The sequence below is a fragment of the Nicotiana tomentosiformis genome, chromosome 8, assembly GCF_000390325.3.
Source record: "Nicotiana tomentosiformis chromosome 8, ASM39032v3, whole genome shotgun sequence".
NCBI lineage: Eukaryota > Viridiplantae > Streptophyta > Magnoliopsida > Solanales > Solanaceae > Nicotiana > Nicotiana tomentosiformis.
The window spans coordinates 1,022,780-1,044,036 of NC_090819.1; the positions used below are offsets into that span (position 1 = coordinate 1,022,780).

Here is a 21,257-nt window from a genome sequence, read left to right on the forward strand (position 1 = left end):
AGTCGGCAAAAACAATGACAAGCAAACTAACGAACCCTAATTTCATATATAAAAATATACAGATTCTTACACAAACAATAGCCTAAGTTATAACCTATTTATAGTTCATCTCATATCAACGTTACATAAAATTGGAATAAAAATAAGAAATATTAGAAATTCTTTATATTTTCTAACGGTATAATTATCTCTAATCGGGTTAAAAGACTTCTAAAATATAGGATCTAAAGTAAGTGTATGAACATGATTAAAATATATGCAACTAATTTGGTTTCACCTATATAAATCTTTTTCGTTTATTGTATTATGACTTTTGCTAAGTTTATATTGATTTCAAGAAATTATGGCTCTTTCAAAATAACTCCTTCCATAAGATTTTAGGTTTACCGGCTTGTGCCCTTTTAATATCTCATCTCACAATGGTTTAAGACTTATAGATCGATATTATATCATATTTTTTAAAATATTTTGTTAGGTTAAATTAACCTACAATAACATGTAATTTTTCAATGACAAGTCTAATTTATTTAATTGATTTTTTTTATTTTATGGAAAGAAATAACAACCCACACAGTATTTGATATTAATTTGCATGATTTTGTAACACATTATTTATATAAAACTAAAATTCATCTTGTAAACCTTGAAACTTACTTAGGTCAAGTTGGTCTGACCGCGCACTTTTGAATGGCCATTATTTTGAGAAAAAGGGGGGGGGGGGGGGATTCGAATATCTTGAAATTGTAATTTGAATATTTAGAAACTTCTGATAATAAATTTTTTTGTCTAACAAAAGAAAGTGCTAAAATAAATTTTAGATCATCATGTACCTCGTGATTCCCAAAAGTGAGCGTAAGATTATTCATACGCAGATATACTATGTATTTCGTAACTGTCGATCTTCATTAAAATACGATTTCTTCATTTTCCCATTCATGATATAGTAATAAAGGGTTTGAAAAAGAAGAGCTTTTACAAGATGGTAACGAAATGAACTACAATATTCTCAATGAGAGGAACTTTAGCTCAATCTATTAGCCAATTCAAGATTTCGATGCCGAATAATAGCTTAATTATTTGGCTAAACTTCTAAAATCAACTTATTTTGAAAAGTTGATGAAAAGCAATTTGTATTTAATTAATTAATTAATTTAAAAATATTTTTGAGTAGCAATTAGTGTTTGGCCGAACTTTTAAAAAGTGCAGTATATTTTTCTTTAAAATGCTTTTAGGAAAAAATATTTTTTTTTGGTTATCAAAAATTGTTTATGCTCTCCTCAAAAATACTTTTTCTCTTTCTAAAATCTTGGTCTAACGCTTTAACTTTGGGAAAAAATAACCATGCTATAAGCATGAGTTGGATTCACTATCCCTTTTCACTATGTTTTCTCATATATCCCATTATACATGTAATATAAAAAATTAAAAAAGAAATCAAGATTTAACAAAATTTACTCTTTACTATTTTCAATCTTCACGCAATTCAATTCTTATCTTTTACTGCATGGTTTCATTTCTTAATTTTGGTTTTATTAGAAAAAAACTAAGTAACATATAAGAAATTGTCAGTTTCCATGAGTAATATATAGTTAAAAAAGTTAAAATTTAAAGATTGAATAATGAACATACCAGTGAAATAAACAAAATGATTTTTTGAGAGATTTTTGCACCAATATCCGACTGAATTCATGTTTATTTTTTTTAGCCAGTATTCATAAATTATACATGATTATAATTTAAGCGGTTGGGCAAACAACTATTAGGTTAATTCTTCAAGCTTGGTAAAAATTTGGAAGGAAGACCCAAATATCAGTCAATATTTATCTTGAAAAAATGAAAAAAAAATCGGAAATAGCCTAATTTACAACTGGTATTGAAAATTAATCGCAGTTACAAAAGTAATCGAAATTTAGTTACTTTTTCATATAAAGATAAAATTTGAACAAAAACACCCTTAAAAATCCGAAAATATTCCAGATTCCAGTTTGGATTTTTTACATATGAGATTCCAGCATAATGTGTTGAAATTTCATAATGTGGTGGAGCTCCTGCGTATAAACTTCCCGCACATTATGCTGAAACTTTCCGGGTTTCAGCTAAAATAGTGACTATTTTTCAATTACCAATCCGAAAAATAGCCAGCTCATATTATTTTCACTGAAAAAATGATAAGAGAATATTGTTTTCACCCACTGGACCAATATTTTCTCATGGGAGGCCCAAATTTGCTATTTATCATAGGGAAATTACGTCGTCTCTTATTAGATAAGGGGTCGTTTGGTATATGATAGATAACCAAAAAATAATTATGATAAAAATTTAGTACCGTCTTATCCCTTATTTGGTTATTAATCCTGGGATAAGTTATCACATGATTCCGGGATAACTTATACTTGCCAGAGGGTTGAATAGTAATCGCACGATAAGTTATCCTGGAATAAAACAGTAAAATTGACAATCCTAAAATTAATACAACATACCAAACAGTCAATAAGAAATAATACCAGGATAACTAATCGCAGTATAACTTGTCTTCAAACCAAACGTCTCGTTAGTGTAGAACAAAAGCAAAGTGTAAATTCAAATTCCCGTTTGATAATTTTTTACACTTCAAGATAATTTGAGTTAGTATTCGATAGTGATGTCATGTCAATTTAAGATCCGAATCCGTCTCAGAGTCCACGTAGATGTTTTATATTTGTGGACCACATAAAATGACTAAAGATCCAATGTGATAAATAAACCTTTCGATCATCTGAAAAGTGGATGACTTAGTAGACCCTCTTTATAATTCTCTCCAATGTCGAATCTCCACTATTCCCTCTAAAGTATGATATGACAAGGAAAGGTGCTTGTCTGTTAACAAAATGCACAAAATAGGCCAAATAGCTTTCAGGTATGGGTGTCTCCTTTTGCCAAAGTTCTTTCAGCTTAATTTGCAATACCAGTGATAGTACTAATTTATGTGTGTATAGAACTATAGACCCATATTCAAACTTTTAAGTTTATACGTTCTAAAGATCTCAAGATCTCAAGTTAATATAATACTCCATTTTTTTTAAATTAGATGAGGTTCTTTCGTTTTTAGTTTGAATTTGGAGATAATTAAACTTTAAACTATTCATTTTACTCATTTTACCCTTAACGAGAAGCTTTTATAACCACACAAATATCATGACCCAATAAAATTTTTACCTCTTAAGCCTTTAATATCACAAGTTACAAAAGTCTTTTTTTTTCTTAAACTTCATGCCGAGTCAAACTATCTCATCTAAATTGAAATGGAGGGAATAATAATGAACTAACGGATTGTGTTTCAAACTAAATATTTTTATACTTAATTTTACTAAGCTTTTTAATACAAATACAAGCTCTAAGCAAAAGTAAATGACTTCACATAAACCCGTAATCTTTGCACAAGATCCGCCCCATCTACCTTTACATTCTGCCAGAATAGGTCATATTTCTCATAGTTTTTACACCTTTCATTGATCACTAGCTCACTTGGGTGCAATAGCCCGATTTGGTATTTGTCCCTCGCGTGTAACTAAAAAAGAAAAGAAAAGAAAGGGAAGTCCGGTGCACTAAGTTTCTGCTATGCACGGGTCCGGAAAGAGTCGGACTACAAGTGTCTATTGTATGCAATTTTACCCTACGTACATTTTTGCAAGAGGCTGTTTCCACCGCTCGAACGATATGACCTCCTGATCACATGACAACAATTTTACCAATTACCAATTAACTCAAGGCTCCCTTCTCGGGTGTAACTCTTAAAATTAAATTAACTGATTTATTTGTAAATATAGCGTAGAAGTATTTTCTTCCCCTAAGTTAAGAAAAGAAAATCTAAATTTATAACGGGCTAGTCATTATTAATACAAACTGTTTCTGACCTTTGTTTCAGTATAGAACTCAAAGACAGAAAATTCTTCAAGTCTGATTAAGTAAGAGCAATTTGAATCTCTTTTATTCTCTCTTGAGTTTATTTTTAAAAAATTCAAGGACAATTTCCTTTTGTTTTTTAAAACATGCGGCCGGTTTGACTAAGTTGACCGGGGGGAGATAGATTTAATTTGACTAGAAATTATCATAATCATCAAAGGAATAATTCTCTTAATTCTAACTGGCAAATAATAATAATAATAATTTACGAGGCAAACTGTTGGTTGCAATTCCATCCTACATAAAAAAAAAAAGGTGTGCACTTCAAATGTTACGAAGATCTTTTTTCCTTTTCTTTCTTCACCTTTCTCCTATTTATTATAGGCTTCCACTCACCAAAAGATACTTTAAAAAAATAAATATAGACATTTAAAAAAACAACCAAAATAGAGTCTTAATTATAGACATAAATATTTGCAAGATTACACGAATTAGAAGATATCTAATTCAAAATAAAACCGCACTAAATATTGTCTAGTTATTATAAATAAACAACTTGTAGTTCTTTTTCAAGCGGGCTATCAAGATTTTTTTTTTTATCTCTAACATATTCCTATAGTAACCAACAAGAGTTTTGGTAGAGTGATTAGTAATGAATTCATGGTTTCGAGTCGAAAACCTTAAAGCGTGACTTTTTGATGCAAATGTGGATTTGATGGTATGCCAATGCGAATATCAGCTACGGAATTAGAAAAACCCCAAAAAAACATACTCCTATAGTAGTCAGAGTCTCAACGACCTATATGTATACCTAATATTCCAGTTGCATCTGAAAAGGACAGCCAAAAATACTACTCCAATTATAGGAGATACCTGTTATAACTTTGTCGTATTATCCGTACCATATTCAAACCTTCCACTATAATCCAGTCAAACAAAAATTACTTTGAATAATTTAGGTGGATGTATCTGTTAACTTAAGTATTAATTAATCCTCGAATAGTTTTATATATTGTTTTAAATACTTTATTTAGCTAGTCAAACAATTGTATAATTGGGGTGAAATAATTTTACGAGTGGAGTCCTGGGAGGATAGTGTATACGCCTTACGTAACCCTACCTTGAAGGTAGATAGACTGTTTCCGATATACTCTCTGATCAGAAAAGATAAATGTAGAGAGACTCTCTCTTGTATATATACCCTCAGCTCAGTAATGTTAAACAAATTATAATGAAAAAAGGCTAATAAAACGTATGATGAGGGAAAAGAAGGAGCAGAAATTAAGCACCTCATATGGCCCATTTCATGTCAACTCAATAGGTCCATTTGATGTGATTTCAACAATTTCATCCCTCCATTTTCACCTGTTTCCTTCAACCTTTGTTTAAACTCTCCATATTTTCCACACATTTAGACTTACACACAAATAGATCAATATTCTCGATCTATTTCAATTCCTCTCTAGTCATGTCAAGTAGTGATAGAGGCAAAGATTTGGCTGAGGGATCATCGAGATCCCCAGGAGATCAATCAATAACAACACCTAGTCGATACGAGTCCCAAAAACGACGAGATTGGAATACTTTTAATCAGTACTTGAGGAATCAGAGGCAACCAATTCCGCTATCTCAGTGCAATAGCAACCATGTACTAGAGTTTCTTCGGTACCTGGACCAGTTTGGAAAGACTAAGGTTCACTTACAAGGTTGTATGTTCTATGGACAACCTGAGCCCCCGGCTCCTTGTACTTGTCCGCTCAGACAAGCTTGGGGAAGCCTCGATGCACTCATCGGTAGGCTTCGAGCCGCCTACGAAGAAAATGGCGGCTCGCCTGAGACGAATCCATTTGCTAGTACTGCGATTCGTGTGTATCTTAGGGAAGTGAAAGAGTGTCAAGCTAAGGCCCGTGGCATTGCGTATAAGAAGAAACAAAAGAAAGCTAGCCCCAGCAAAGGAGATGATGATTCCACTTCTGCAGGGTTTCTCTCATTTTCTTGATCCACTAATGCAGTTATTGCCTAGTTCCTCCCCATCGAAAATGGTAAGATCGATCTTTCATGCGAGTATAATGCTATATCTGAACTTGTTGTAACAAATAATCTGTCTTATTTTCTAGATAATAATAAGATTTTTCACACACATATACTATTAGTATAATTTTTTTTATACAATAACTAAACTTGAACTTGTTGTAACAAATGACATGTCTTATTTGCTAGATTATTGTAAGATCCATCACATACACTTACAGTATAAACGATTTTTATATAATCACTGTAGTTGAACTTGCTATAACAAATAACCTGCTTTATTTATAAATTATGATCTCAATTTTTTCGAACAAATTATCAGTTAATTATTATAATTTAGGTGAAATGATAGAGCGAGAGTATTACCTCTCACTTCCCTTAAGGAAGGCTATAGTTTTCCTTCATATGTAGTGAGGATGAACTTCAAATGGAGTACCTCATCACTAGATCTGATCAGTGATCTTTGGGAAGAGAAAAATAGACACTGCATTTCACAAACAAATTAACTCAATAGTTGATAGAATTATTCTAGGGTAAGTTCTGCGGGTTTGTTCTCGAGTCTCTACTTTTAGATATTGGATTCACCTCTGTCGATTATAAAGATGGGAAAGATTCAGCCTTTTATCTCAAACCCTAAAAATACTTGAGATAAATGCAAAAATCTAATTTTTTATCGACAGTTAACTGGTTACTTAATTACAATATACTAGTATAAGTTTCAACAAAGATTATCATAATACTGTTCAATTAACTTGAAACATGACAAACCAGAAAAGAGAAGGAATTTGAAGCTAATTTCTCCGTATTTGCCAACAGAAAAGGTCAAGAATTTACCCATTTAATTTCCTCACTTTCTGAATAAAGCTGTCTGCAGTAAGATCTGAATATAGTAAACAATTCCCAGATAGATTATATGTCAGTTTATTGTTTAATTCTTCTTGGATTCTGAAGATTTTGTGCCCCCTGCACAGCCATAAATAGCCATTTGAGGTACTATATATACGCTTTTGAATTTTCTTATCAAAGTATATATTTCAGAATTGACATTCTATTTAAGAGTTTAAATTCTATGCATTGACAGTATAAATAATATTTACACAATAAGATCACTTATTAGGTAATTATAGATAAATTTTTACGATAATATTTATAGTAACCTGAAAAAAATGTTAACTAACCTGTTACATATCACAAGTTAAGATTCACTTATATGTAAATATTTTTTAGGCTCTCAATTTGTATAAGTTATATTCATATAATATGGTTTCATGCATGAATCAAGGTTTATTTTGTCCACACCATGCAATTTTATTTTATTTTTTGGAAAAAAGGGGCATTTTGCATTGGATTTTCAAAGAATCATCATTGAAAATCTTTTGATCCTGTACGAGAAAACCATATAGATATTAAAGAGCACCAATTGTTTAACTTTTTGGTAGTATTAAAATGATATATCTTCTATCAATGAGCACTCAAAAATCAGCCTATTGAAAGTTTTGAATCTGCATTGTTTAGTTGTCCTTTTTTATCTTTGCAAGATTGCTTGCTGTCCATATTGGATCTTGTGGGGCATCACACTAATTCAATTTTTTGTCAGAATGTTCTATATTTTTCAATAAAACAAACAATTGTGTATCATGATACTGTAATTTCAGTCAGTATTGAAGCTGCTACATGTTTATCTGTTTGAAGAAGACAAACTCTTCTTTATATATATAATTTGATGGTACGAAATTAAAAGAAGAATTGCTTTTTTCAAGCCTGAACCAAGTCCAGGATTTAGACTAGGAATTAAGATTTTATCAGATTGTGTATAGTAATAGAATAGAGCATTTGTTTAACCAAAAAATGGTATTTGGGGTCAAAGCAAATAATAAAATAAATCGGATTTCTAATAATCAATTTTACTTCACTTTTCCTGATATAGAAAAATATGAAATAATAGAAATCAAATATTAAGAGAATAAAGAAAAGAAAACCTTATTGATAGTCATAGCTTCCTTCTAAGAGTTGAAAATAAGAATCTTCAATTAAGCAGAGAAAAGAAAATAAAATACTGATAAAATATATTTGTGAATTCTTTGTTGATCGTACAAAGTATGGTAAGGGGGTTTATATAAAGATACAATATGTAACTGCTTTGCCATATTTAATTTCCTCCCGTTACCAATATTAATTATATTGATATCTCGTTATTTGAATAATTTATAACGGTTATGGTAATAATAACCAATCGCGCTAAATCGGGGATCATGTCGATTACCTTTCCATGTCTGCCACTATTATTGAATCTTTCTTCTTTGTAATATTTAATTATGCATTCCGCGGCCATCTCTTCTTAGCAGTTGTCGGGTACGATCTCTTTGTAAACAATCCCTGTGGGTGTTTTTCCCATGTCTTTCTTCCAACATCCGCTCTTCTTTATTATTCTAACACTTATGCCCTTTGTCAGCGCATTATTAATCCACGTGTCAAGTTTATTTTTACACCAATACAGCATTATTACATTTTGCTTCAAATAATCATTTGACTCGTCCTCTATTAGTTCCTTTGGAAGATGTCTGTTTTGTGGAGAATTGAGACTCAATGTATAGAGATTCTGAGGCATATCAGTTTTTCTTTAAAAGCATTCTTAACATGAACAGCAGTTCCATATCCAAGGGATTATTGCATAGGATGGATGAGATTACTTCATCCTTAATCAAAGGTTTCGGGTTCAAATCTTGAGTACGGAGAAACTTTTGATAATAAGCGCATGCAAATCTAATAGTCAAATCAGTGGATTTCGAATACCAAAATGTTACTTTCTCTTCGTGTCAATATGGACACTCAATCATAGAGATATATATACATACAAATCATGTCTGATAAAAGAAGGTACTTGCCCAAAATCAATATTGTTCCCAAAAATATTAAATTCTCAGACTTTGATATCTATATCTTGGAGTGTTCTTTCTGCTTTGGATAACTGAAAAAATATATATTTATTAAATGGATTAGTTCTTTACATAGTTAGACACGTTAACACATATTTATAGCCGGCATATGAACTAGAAGTCTATAGACCATATTTGGGTGGTGGAGTTTAAGTTTTTTTTTACAAACGATATAAAAAATATTTATACAGTTACGTCACTTAAAGTGTAATTGTAGGTAACTTTCGTCAATAATCATTGATTGGTAACCTAAACTACTGATAAGTAACCTATTATAACATGTTAAATTACTTTTATAATGTAAAACTCTTTATATTGTCATAAATTTTATGTTATGTTTTCTGATAGTATCAAGCTTGGTAGTCTCTAAAGATTTTGAAAGCGATCTAATTACATGTGCAGGATCTTGCAGAAGATAGAAGGAATTTGCCACTAATTAGAAGTGGAATTTCTTTTTTATCAACTTTTAAGTCGGATCACATTTGTAATAGCTATAAATATAGCAGAATTCAAAGAGTTGTTTTGTGAATTCTAAATCATTTCTTGTAAGATCATATATCCTCTTTATACAAGTAAGTTTTCCTATTTAGTATTGCACCTTTTATCTACTGTGAATTCAAATCCAACTGCTTAATTGATAGTTTATTCTCTTTCGATGTAGCAATATAAAGAAAATTAGTATGGTACATTATGCACAAGAATGACCCGTATGAATCGAGAAATGATATTTTAGAGGAACTTGACATCAATAAATCTTGAGTCGAGATTCATTTTGAGTTTTGACTAATTAAGCTTTCCAAAAATTAATTCTTTAATTTTAAGAACGAAAAGAGAGAGAGAAAAGAAGCAGTGTCAAAACGCTATATTATGATTTATGATCATTGTGTTGACCCAATACGATAATGCTGATTCATGGGTTGTTTCGACGATTCATAAATAAATTGTAATTGTAAATTTGTAATGAGATTAATAAATTAGTCTAATTAAATTAATCAAAAATATTTTTTTTGCCAATACTAGGAATGCATAAAGTGAAGTCCTAAAAGAACTAGGCTTCGCAATTTATTCTGTGTATGAATATAATCGAATAATCAATTTTCCTACATGAAAAATAATATATGAAGAAACCTATTTGAATATATGAAGAAATGAAAATCGATGACCAAAACTTAATATTATCCTACAAAGCAAGAACACTTGGTCTTGACAGCTTAATGTTAGTAGTTAATAAAGTGCACAAAACATCTCACATTTATGCGGGGTCCGAAGAAGTGTTGTATCCAAGTAAGTGTGATGTAGGCACGAAGCATTCCACGTTGACTGTTAGTTAGTAAAGACAAATTTAGTTTATTTTAGTGACGCGAATTATTTGACCCTAATTATGCAATGTAAACTACGGTATAACTCATAGGCGAATTTGGATCTTTTCTCTTAAATTTTGGGTATAAATATATAAGCGTTGATTTCTTAATCATCCTGAAAAAAACTATTTTGCATATTTAAAAATTATCTAAGTAGCATACAATAATAGACAATTTAAAAACTTTTATATTCAATTTTCGAAATAAAAATAATGGCGTCAATATAGTTAAAGGACAAAATCAATTTTCTTTTTCTCCAAGACAAGAAGTTATAAAGTAGAAGGGCGGAGTCTGAACTGTGACATTGAATCCCAAAGCCTACTTAACGCTCCAATACCCGCGCACTTCCCTATTTTCTACTCGTTCGCCGGCGCTGCTCGTCGCCTCCGTTAAGTTTACTACCGGAATCCGGTAATCCCTCTTTCTCTCTTCTTTGTTTTCCTATTAATCTTAACTCTTCAAGCTTAGTGTTCTCGCCGTTAATTTGATTCGAGCTGAAGTGTATTGTCTCTCCTTGGCCAAATGTGTGAATCAGATGCTATTATATGAACTTAACATTATGTGTTACCTGGGGTTTTGACTTACTTAGATTTGTTAATTTTGCCCTAACAAGAAATTTAGCATAATGTTTGGAGCTACGAATTCAGTGAAGAATAGAAAAAGTAAAAAACTTTCATTTTTTTTTTTTATCTGGGGTTCTCCATTTTTCTCATAAAAAGGAGAAAAAAGAGAACCCAATTAGGTTTCTTGTGACCTACTCCTACTCTCATCCTTTGAATTTTAGTGTCTTTTGTTCTTGACCTAGACTTGTAAGTTATGTATTAAAGGTTCTTTATTGTAAAAAAGAAAAGAAAAGAAAAATCAGTTCCCTTATTGGTTAAAGATCTGTCTTAGGCAGGTTGAGTAGTGATTTGACGAGGTGCTCGTGAGATGTCCCTGATGTCACTAGAAAACAAAAAGTAGAGCGAGAATTAGAAAAAGAACTAATATAGTTCTGTGTAAACTAATTTTTTCTGTCTTGAAAGAGTTCTGTGATTGATTATTGTCTTCGGCAATTTCTTGGTACATTTCGTGATCGTGTTCAAATAATTCTTTACCAACCGGCAAGAGTGCAAACACCTGATGTGTGGGTTAGGCGCATGCCATGAGTTCAAACCTTGCCCTGGCAAAAGCCTAGTAGTTAAGTAGAGAAGGGTAGAGGGGCGGGCCCACTATCCAAGAGTTTCGAACCGTGCACCATTGATCCTCGTGGATTTCTATGTCATGAAATAAATAATTTCTTAGCAACTAAAGTAAATAGGATACACTCAAAATTATGTCAATGACACATAATCTCCAACTAATAGTTCATTTTCCTTGGCCCATTATTTTTCAGGGTTTCTATTGAAGACTAGCATTTAATTCAAATGGGTGATAGTCAGTACTCTTTCTCACTTACCACTTTCAGGTAGGGCTGAAAAGTTGTGTGTATATCCTCTCTATATGTATACTTTCCTTCAATCAAGTGCAATTTCTCTTATACTGATTTGTTGTGAAATAGTCCATCTGGAAAGCTGGTTCAGATTGAACATGCCTTGACGGCGGTTGGATCGGGCCAAACATCACTGGGGATTAAAGGTAACTCTAGCCGTTATAAGTGTAACTTTTTATGTCTATAGGTACTCGTTCGTATGAGTAACTCGCAATGTCCGATTATCTTGGCAGTATTGACATAAAAACAAAGACGCTTCCCGTCAGCATGTGTCATGAAATCATAGTCAAATTTTATGTAGAGAATGCCACAGAAAGAAGCTCTCTATTTTCAAATATCTGTCAGTTTTACCTGTTACAACTGATTTAGATCTCAATGGCTTTTGCAAAATAGATGATGCTATTACATTCCCCTGCTGAGGCCTTTAATTTAGTCAAGAAATGTATTTGTTATGTGATAATACATTTTAATATAGTCGTCCAATCTGTCATAAAAAAGTTTCCTTGTAACAAAATTAGATAGCTATGTTTTCCTTTTTATTGTCAATAACTATCTAATCCTTATAGTGATCTCACTTGTCTAATTGGATGACTGCAGCTGCTAATGGTGTTGTAATTGCAACTGAGAAGAAATTGCCATCCATCTTGGTTGATGAAGCATCTGTAAGTTTATCTCTTTAGAATCAGCCTTCATAGTCTGCTCATGACTGATTGTACTTGTGTTTGCATCCCTGGGTGCTTCATCTAGATTGCATGAATTGTAGTTTTTTGGATTTATTTCTAAATTTCAGTAGTCAGTCAATGAGAATTTGCTTAAATATTAAAGTTCTATGTATTTTCTTAGTAGTGTTTAATTTACTGCTCTAGAGGGTAATTTTCCAAATGTATTCAAAAGATGGTCGCCAGGCAATGTATCAACAAGTGCATTTAGTGTCATGGTCTCGGTCTTAAGTACTTCTCTTCTGTGCTGCAGAACTGTGGAATAGTGGAGTTTATTGTTCCTACTTTACTGATCCTCTATTAGCGCTAAGCTTCATGACTACTGGTGTGTTTTGGAATACATGGGAATTTCAATAGGTTTCTTGCTTTTTGCTGTGTTTTTTTAACACTTGATATATACGTATCTATGTGCTTACAGTAACCATCATCTTCCCTCCCTCTTTTATATGTGTATCACAGGTGCAAAAGATTCAAGTTTTAACACCAAATATTGGAGTAGTGTACAGGTTTGATCTGTTATGTTCATTGTCTCCAGTTATCTTTCTCATATTCTAGGATACAAGGATCCATAGTAAGCATGCCTTGAATGGTATGTAACTGTCATCAGATTATGGTTGCCGTCCTCTGTTGTAGGGGAGCTCTTTTGTTAGTTTTGTTGATTGGCCTAGTTGGTTTCCTTTCTCGCATGTTTAACGTCAACCATGAAGTGACCAGAGGTTCATTCAATAGAATGTCCTGGTTTATTTCATCTAAACCCAAATTTCCGGTCTGGCTCTTGGATATTTAGTTCATATATTATAGTTGAAAAATTTGTGTAACTCAGAAGCAGAATTTCCATGAAAAGATTGTGCAAATTCATTTAGTTATCCCCAACTTCAGTGATATTTATATGAATTGTCACAATAATAAGCAGCATCATGTTTAGTGAAAAAGTCGCATAGTCCTCGTCAGTTTCACACTGACAGTTCAGTGGAGCCTGGCTAAACATAGGGCATCCCCGTGCACAAAGCGCGGGGAAGGGTTTCCTTTCATCATTCTTATTAAGACTTAAAAAGCCATCGCTTCGTCGCTTAAAGCAATGATGCCATGCGAAGTAGGGGGTTATCACTTCATAGGTGAAGCCATGTGCTTCAGGGAAGTGTGCACTCAAACATTTGACGCGCAATGATACCAACCAGAAGTGGTCAGTTATTTGAATCTCAATTTTAAGGATGAATATGAACGTTGTTGTGTATTGGATGTAAAAATTAGTTATTTTAATTGTAATCTGATTTTTGTGGTACTAAATTCATATATGTTTCGTACTTATTAATTTCGTAAATTGTGCACTTTGTTTCAAAGAAACGTGCACTTCACTTTTCACTTTTCAATTCAAGCTCCATGGACATAGTTGCTTTTTTTGTGCTTTTTGTTTGTGAAAACACTGCCTTTAAATGTCAACATGTGAGACTATCTTAATGCTTATTTCCACAGCCTACAAGAGCTCCTCAGTTCATGGAGCTAGCTTAAAAAACACTTTAATGCTACCTCAGTTTTTCAAGGCATATTCTTGACTAACATTTAAGATTCTTGTTGCAGCGGCATGGGCCCTGATTCTCGAGTTTTGGTGCGAAAAAGTAGAAAGCAGGCTGAGCAATATTATCGACTCTATAAAGTATGAATTCGTCTTTACCATTGCTAAACCTTATTAACAAAAGTTTTTACCATTGCTAAGATTGATTGGCATGGTATTATGGAGTTGCTGCTTACATGATACCACTTTGTCTGATATGCTGACAGTTTATACAGTTGTCCTACTGGTTAATGTTTGACTTAATTAGGATATTGAAAGAGTATTTGAATACACATTTACTTGTATTATAATTCCTCCTTTCTCATTTTTCAACTACATGTGCTATTACTTGTATTGCAACTGAAGTGTTTATGTGGATGTTGTTTGAGCATAACTTATGTATACTATTTTTTCCTGATCTGTCTATTTAGGAACCAATCCCTGTCACACAACTGGTGAGGGAAACTGCTGCTGTCATGCAGGAATTCACCCAATCAGGGTAACTACTGTTTTATGTCAAATTCACTTAAGAAGGATAGCAATTTGGGTACTCACTTTATTTTTGTTAAAATCATTTAACCACTGTTGTAGTTATTTATGATGATGATCAGCCTTTGACATTTTCTGGCTTGTCAAAATTAGCTTTGATATTCTTACTAAGTAATGTGGTTGACCTCAACTTCTTGCTATATTGTGGTTGACCTCAACTTCTTGCTATATTGTGGTTGACCTCAACTTCTTGCTATATTAACTTAATAGTGGGTCAATCATCTTCGAAATGTATTTACCGGTAAAAGCTGAAGGAGTTAGTCCGTCGTTAATTGATTTGATGCTGTTGAAATTCATGAAGCGCAACATTTAGACAACTTTGCTACATGTGTAGCTTGTGACTAATATGTCCACAGTGGACTAATGTGATGATACATTCTTGCTGCAGATAATATTAGCTTATAGTAGAAAAAATATTGTGCGGTGTGCGTAATAAATGAACTCTTTGATATATACACATGTACAAAGCATCATTGCCTTCCTTATAAAAAAAAAAACAAAAACAAAGCATCATTGCCTTCACTATCCTTGTGGAATCTTGTCACAGAGTATAGTTGAACGGGAAAACCTTTTTTCCTTTTTGATAACTGAGAAATCCCTGACAGTGCCACACGGTTCGAGACTCGATAGATAGTGGGCCTCCCCCTCTACCCTTCTCCACTTCAATACCGGGAATTTGTCTGCGGTAGGGTTGAACCCGTGATGGATTTAATGGACCTTGTATGTTGGTGTTGGTATTAAAGAGGTTGGAAAAGAAGATGCAGTTTTACGGTGTTTGTGAATGTCGCGTGAGAAGGGAAAAAAATGAAATACTGTTACAAGTTTAATCTTCTTGGATTCTCAGTTTTCCAGTGTTCTTCCCCTCGTATATCTCTTGCACTTTACGTTCTGAGCTTTTGTTTCCTATCTAGGTCACCCTCGTTATTTTTTGGGTCATATTTTTTCGTAGTCTATCAAAACTTAGCGTATATGAGACTGCTTGTGTTTATCCCCATTTGTAGGGAACCAAGCTTGGCCTCCTGCAAAAAAGAAAAAAAGTAGAATTTGTCCAAAAATTCTCCACCGTCCAAAACATTCTTTCTGCCCAAGAATGATTTTCAGCTAAGTAAATTTGGCACATGCCTTTTTCATCACATGAGGGTTTTGAAGCTTTCTTTGCTCTCCATATTAATTGGAGGAAAAGCTTGTTGTTCCCCGTCGATGAGGTTCCTAACTATGCTAGTTTGGCTGAAAAACCTGGGTGTCAGACAGGGACTTTACCTATTGTGTACTTGGTCCTTCCTTAGGGTGCAAACACAAAGCTGAAGCGATATGGCAGGGAGTGAAGACACTTGAAAGCTTGAAAAGTCAATACCTTTCCTTTTTTTTCTTTTCTTATTTTTTCACATCTTCATGGCCGATTGGTTAATTAATAGTGTTTTGGACCCTCTACCAAATTATGTGATGTATTTGTTCCCTTTGCTAGCTAAAACTGAGAGGAGAATTGATAAAGTGATAAGGAATTTCTTTGTGGCAAGGGAACAACAAGAGGAAGTCCTTTAATCTGGTTAAATGGAACACACTTGTAAAAAATGTGAAAGATGGAGGACTAGGTATCAAAGATCTTAGGAAGCACAAAAGAAGCCTATTGATGAAGTGACTATGGAGATTCAGTTACGTGGAAGAGGCCTTATGGAGGAGCGTTACTAAGAACACGTAAGGGATTGAGGATCACTTGTGTACCAAGTAAGTTAGAACATCACATGGGTTGGCAATCTGGAAATAGTGTTGTCAAAGGCAAAAAGCTCTAAAAAGCGCTACAAGTCTATTGGGGCTTTAAAAGCAAAGCGCAATTTAAGTGTGGGCTTTAGTAAAAAAAGGCGCAATGAAGGAAAAAAGATAAAAATATCTATGTAATTCAAGAACAAGTAATAAGTTCATTCATAATGTTTTCCTTTAAAACAAATTCACTTATTTGCCGATTATGTGTGTTATTTAGTACTGTTCGATTCAAGATAGAAATTATAGGCAACGAGGTGCACGCCTTAGTTACTTGACTACATCAAAGCGCAACTTAAGCGAAGGGAAGCGTTCTCCCAGAGCTTTTATGAGCTTCAGGGCTTAAGCACGCCTTAAATGAACCTTTGACAACACCGTCTGGAAGACTAGAGAATCCTTCCGGCCTGAACTTACAGAGAAGACTATCTTCAAAGTAAGTGATGGCAGGAAGATTTTCTTTTTGCATGACAATTGAATTGGGAATAGGCCTTTGAAGGAATAATACCAAGACCTTTTCAGGATGATGCAAGCTACTGGTACTTCTTGATGCTTGGAACAAAACATTCACAAGGCATGTGAATGACTGGGAGTTGAATAGAGCAGCAGATTTTTACAGCTTTTCTAACAGCGAAGACAAGTTACCTGCTGCGTGTGCTGGTGGGAGGTAGTGGGTACCTGGTGGAATAGTCGAGGTGTGCGCAAGCTAACCTAAACACCATTGTTATTTGAAAAAAAGAAGCTATTAATCGGAGAGTAGGCTGATCTTCTTATGTAAACTAGATTTATGTGGTCTCTTCTTTTCCTTTTTTTTGTTTGATTAGGAGGTGACTATGATCTTTATCTGTTTGTGATTTTTAATGACATTGAAGTCATCCTGTATAGCCTTCTTCTGCAATCTCTTAATTCTGTTAACTTTTTTATTCTTTCCTTTGCAGTGGTGTAAGACCATTTGGAGTTTCTCTCTATCTTATGTACCATAGATTTCTATGGTCTTTTTCTTTTCCTTTTTTTTTTTAAAAAAAATGATGTCTATAATCTTTATCTGTTTGTGATTTTTAATGACATTGGAAGTCATCCTATGTAGTCTTCTCCCACAATCTCTTAATTCTGTTAATTTTCTTATTCTTTCCCTTGCAGTGGTGTAAGGCCATTTGGTGTTTCTCTCTTGGTTGCGGGGTATGATGACAAAGGTCCTCAACTATATCAGGTAATCTATGTCATGTTCTGGCGTGATCTCGTCTCTTGATGTCCTTCACTGTTATTGAGGTGCATATGAGCTACTTGCCTAATGTTGGTTGTTCTATACATTCATTCTTGTGTGCTTCATCTGTTACTTCTCCCACTTAATTGTGGGGAATGTTTTTTTTTATGACCTGTTTAACCAATACAGGATTCTGAATTTTGATGCTAGAACTGTTCTAATATACAATTTGCTTCTGTCATGTAGGTGGATCCATCAGGCTCATACTTCTCTTGGAAGGCTTCAGCGATGGGAAAGAACGTGTCAAATGCGAAGACATTTCTCGAGAAGAGGTGAGTCATTAACACGGAATTTTGTATACTTTTATCTCAGTTTGAGCATTATCTTTTAGCTTCCTAAGTTGATCAGGCTTTTATTATACTGATACTCAAGTCGCAGTTACTTTATCTGAAAATACACTTCAAGCACAGATCAATTTATCGAAAATACAGTTAAAAGTTTTAAAGGGTTCTGCTCCTTGGCCACTACCTTATAAGCTAAACTCTGAAAACCCTTGCTATATCCATGACAGCTATATTATCTCCCAATAATGCCGGCAAACATCTAATTCTATCCCAATCCTTTTTGATAACAAACTTTCTCCATCTTAATTCTTAACTGTGCACCATATTAGTGATCCATTATCTCCCTAAGTTGCGTGGACTCTTCGATCTTGGTGCCGTCCCCGTCCCGATACGAGATGGGGTACGTCCCGGATTCGGTCAATTGACTCCGGACACTTTGACCGGAGTACATCGACAAATTTGGGAGAAAAATTGAGATTATGATTTCTCAAAATAAAAAATAAAGCAATTTAAGTTATGGAAAATGGCATACCTTCAATATTGTAGTATTTTTGTCTCATATTTTTGGAGAATGAAAGATTGAATTCTACAATATTCATGTAAGTTTTTCATAGAATCTGTCAAAATTTACAATATTTTTATAGCTCAATATTTATTATTTTGAATTTTCTTCGCCGAATCCCCGCACCGGTATCCATATCAGGATCCGCACCCCCGAATCTTAAAATTTAGATTTTGCCGAATCCGATACTCGGATCCCTCTCCGTATCGGATATCCGCACCCGAGTCCGAGCAACTTAGTTATCTCCTTGTGCTTCTGTTTTCTACCAAAAGATGGAAATGGTTGGAACATTGATTTTGCTGGGGAAACATCCTCATAGGTAACACTTTTTGGTGTATATGCAGAGCCAACAATTGAGTATAACTTTGTATTAGTTGGATGTCAAACTGAATAGAAAGACACCCTGCAGAGTTAGTTTGTCCGGCTGTTAAGTCCTGTCTTTGAAATCTTGTAATATTTTGCGTAAAAAGTGAATAATTGTTAGTCTTACAAAGTCGTATGCGCCTCTGAAAGAGTTTGAATCATTTTAGTCTCATCAGCTATCACCTAATATGAGTAATTATTAATTTGCTGGATGTGCCAAGGCTAAGTCTCCATTCAGAAGTGCAAATATCAAGCCAACCATCAGGACAAGAGGTGGGTAGGAGGGTGGTTTAAGAGGAGAAGGAAGTGTGCTCAAGCATAGTCACTGCTGATGGATGAGTTCATGAAATCCTAACTCCTAGTTGCACTTGCGCCCCCAGGATTTTGGTCTAGTGGTAAAAGCATAGTACATGATGTGTTGATTAGGCGAACCGTGCTGTAGAAAAAAGTCTGGTACTTAATCCACTGAGTTTCTAATGTGTGCCATTCGCCCTGGAGGATTACTCGGTTATTAGAATAGAGTTGCACTTGCATGAATAAACCGGACTTCTATTGATGCAGAGGGTTCAGTGAAAGGTGGTAAATAACTGATCCTGATCAAGAATCTTTTACTCAAATTGCTGGCTTATAGTAGCAGCCACTTGCGTTTGAAACTGTTGAAATTCTTGTGTGCCGAGAAGGATGTAATCAATTTTTCCTTTTCCACCTTGATAATGTTGTCCACGTATTGGGACAATCAACTAGGGATAATTTTGTTATTTGATAACTAAGAGAAAATTTGTATAGTTTTTGCAATTTCTGGTTAGTTTTTATTTGTGTTTAAAAATGATGTTCATGCTTCTCCCAGGTACACTGAGGATATTGAACTTGATGATGCTGTACACACTGCTATATTGACCCTGAAGGAGGGGTAAGCATCTAACTTCATCATATATGCTGTATTTGTGTGCTCATATGAATTTCTCCTGTCGATAAGGTGTGTTTCTGCCATACCCTGTTTGTTGGAAGAGGAATTGATTTCAGATCCCCTCTGTTATTTTGCTTCATTTGATAACATCAGAACTAAAGGAGTATTTACCTACTATTCGTATCAAAAGGAGGATACCGGAAAATATCATGCACTTGAACTGTTTCAGTTCGTTAAAGTGTCATCTTTAGCTGCACATTCTATTGCACGGATTTTTTTTGATTTTATGTTCTTTTAATCTTTAATGAGCTTCCAAGTGGACCCTCAACTATAATCTTACTTTCTATATTTATCCAGATTTGAGGGGCAGATCTCCGGAAAAAACATTGAAATTGGCATCATTGGCAATGACAAAGTATTCAAGTAAGTGTCTGTTTGTCCTTGAACTTGAACATAATGTCTCTTTTTTAGATGGTTAAAAGCTAGTGGTTCATTTCTTTGCAGAATTCTCACACCAACTGAAATAGATGATTACCTGCAAGAAGTAGAATAGATTCCGTTTTCTTCTCTAGTGGGTTGAGGAAAATTAGTTGTCAAAAATGGAGCAGATGGAGTTTAATATCGCACAACTATTTGAGGATCGTGTTGATTTTTCGTTGTTACAGAGTTAGTTATGCACGCTACTATCTGACGAGGAATTTGTTTATTTTTCTTTATTACAGTTTGACCTTTTATCACAGCATACTTAGTTTTTGTTGACCATGAAACTGATTTCTCATGTTGCTACTTTCATGCCCGTTTGATGCGCTGGAAGTTAAATATGATTTATGTTAAGACGTGACAGACTGATTGGATATTAATTAAATCACTTGTGTCTAGAAGCTGCATTAGTTTTGAACCCCCTTAAACTAAAACAGATTCACATAGGTTCGTACCACTGTATCCTTGAGTTCTAAGGAGACAAGATACCGAGTCTGGTGGATGAATCATGGCCATTAGACCAAAGTGTGTAGGTTCGTACCACTGAATCCTTGAGTTCTAAGGAGATGGGAAACCAAGTTTGGTGGATGAGTCATGGCCATTAGACCAGAGCATGATTAACGGCCCCCATGGCCTTTGGGTCATTGAGCCATAGATGATCGTTTGCAGCCCCAACCGTGGCGCTGGGATGGTCTAATGGCTGTCTTACAGACTTGACCCTGGCACCTTACACTGGAAATAGAAGAACCCAAGAGAAGTATGCTGTATGCTGTGTAATATAGAACCATATATTGGTCAGTGTGTATTGGAGTCCGCTGGCAACTATATTAGCTATTTGGGAAGAAATATGAGTCTTGAAAGGTCGAAAAATTTGAGCACGACAAAACCTTTGTGTTTGACTATATTCAAATTGTACTCCTAATTGCTAGAGAAAATACTCATCTGCACATGGTGGTTGTTCAAGTTTGACAAGCGAAAGATTCTAAAAGCTAACAAGATGATTCTGGTTAAATCGCACATTCCTTGGAGAAATGAGCTGATCGATCTCCTATCTCCTCCTGAAGCTAGAGCAAAATCTAATTGAAAATAAATCGAATTATTGATTGTGTCGCCCCAATCGTCTCCTTGGAGGAATATGTGC

The 21,257-nt window shown here is 34.1% G+C and overlaps 2 protein-coding genes and 1 pseudogene across 2 annotated transcripts; all 3 read left to right on the top strand.

Annotated features, from left to right (window-relative positions):
* Positions 1–5,238: 5,238 nt before the first annotated feature.
* Positions 5,239–9,438, top strand: LOC104117206 (protein LIGHT-DEPENDENT SHORT HYPOCOTYLS 10-like). The gene is made up of 2 exons (XM_009628219.4): positions 5,239–5,924; positions 9,252–9,438. The coding sequence occupies exon 1, from the start codon at positions 5,351–5,353 to the stop codon at positions 5,879–5,881; it is 531 nt and encodes a 176-aa protein (XP_009626514.1). The 5' UTR covers positions 5,239–5,350; the 3' UTR covers positions 5,882–5,924; positions 9,252–9,438.
* A 1,030-nt stretch (positions 9,439–10,468) lies between these two features.
* LOC104117207 (proteasome subunit alpha type-2-A-like) lies at positions 10,469–20,517 on the top strand. The gene is made up of 12 exons (XM_009628220.4): positions 10,469–10,621; positions 11,586–11,657; positions 11,751–11,827; positions 12,279–12,343; positions 12,860–12,906; positions 13,979–14,054; positions 14,384–14,451; positions 17,397–17,466; positions 17,707–17,792; positions 19,577–19,639; positions 19,994–20,059; positions 20,141–20,517. The coding sequence occupies exons 2-12, from the start codon at positions 11,617–11,619 to the stop codon at positions 20,187–20,189; spliced, it is 708 nt and encodes a 235-aa protein (XP_009626515.1). The 5' UTR covers positions 10,469–10,621; positions 11,586–11,616; the 3' UTR covers positions 20,190–20,517.
* Positions 20,518–20,624: 107 nt separating this feature from the next.
* Positions 20,625–20,830, top strand: LOC117281713 (small nucleolar RNA U3; annotated as a pseudogene).
* The last annotated feature ends 427 nt before the right edge of the window (positions 20,831–21,257 follow it).

Excerpts from the sequence above, each read along its gene's own strand:
- LOC104117206 (XM_009628219.4), top strand. The coding sequence starts at position 5,351 with ATGTCAAGTAGTGATAGAGGCAAAGATTTGGCTGAGGGATCATCGAGA.
- LOC104117207 (XM_009628220.4), top strand. The coding sequence starts at position 11,617 with ATGGGTGATAGTCAGTACTCTTTCTCACTTACCACTTTCAG. Across the intron at positions 14,055-14,383 it reads AATATTATCGACTCTATAAA|GAACCAATCCCTGTCACACA; the intron begins GTATGAATTCGT and ends CTGTCTATTTAG. Across the intron at positions 19,640-19,993 it reads ATATTGACCCTGAAGGAGGG|ATTTGAGGGGCAGATCTCCG; the intron begins GTAAGCATCTAA and ends ATATTTATCCAG.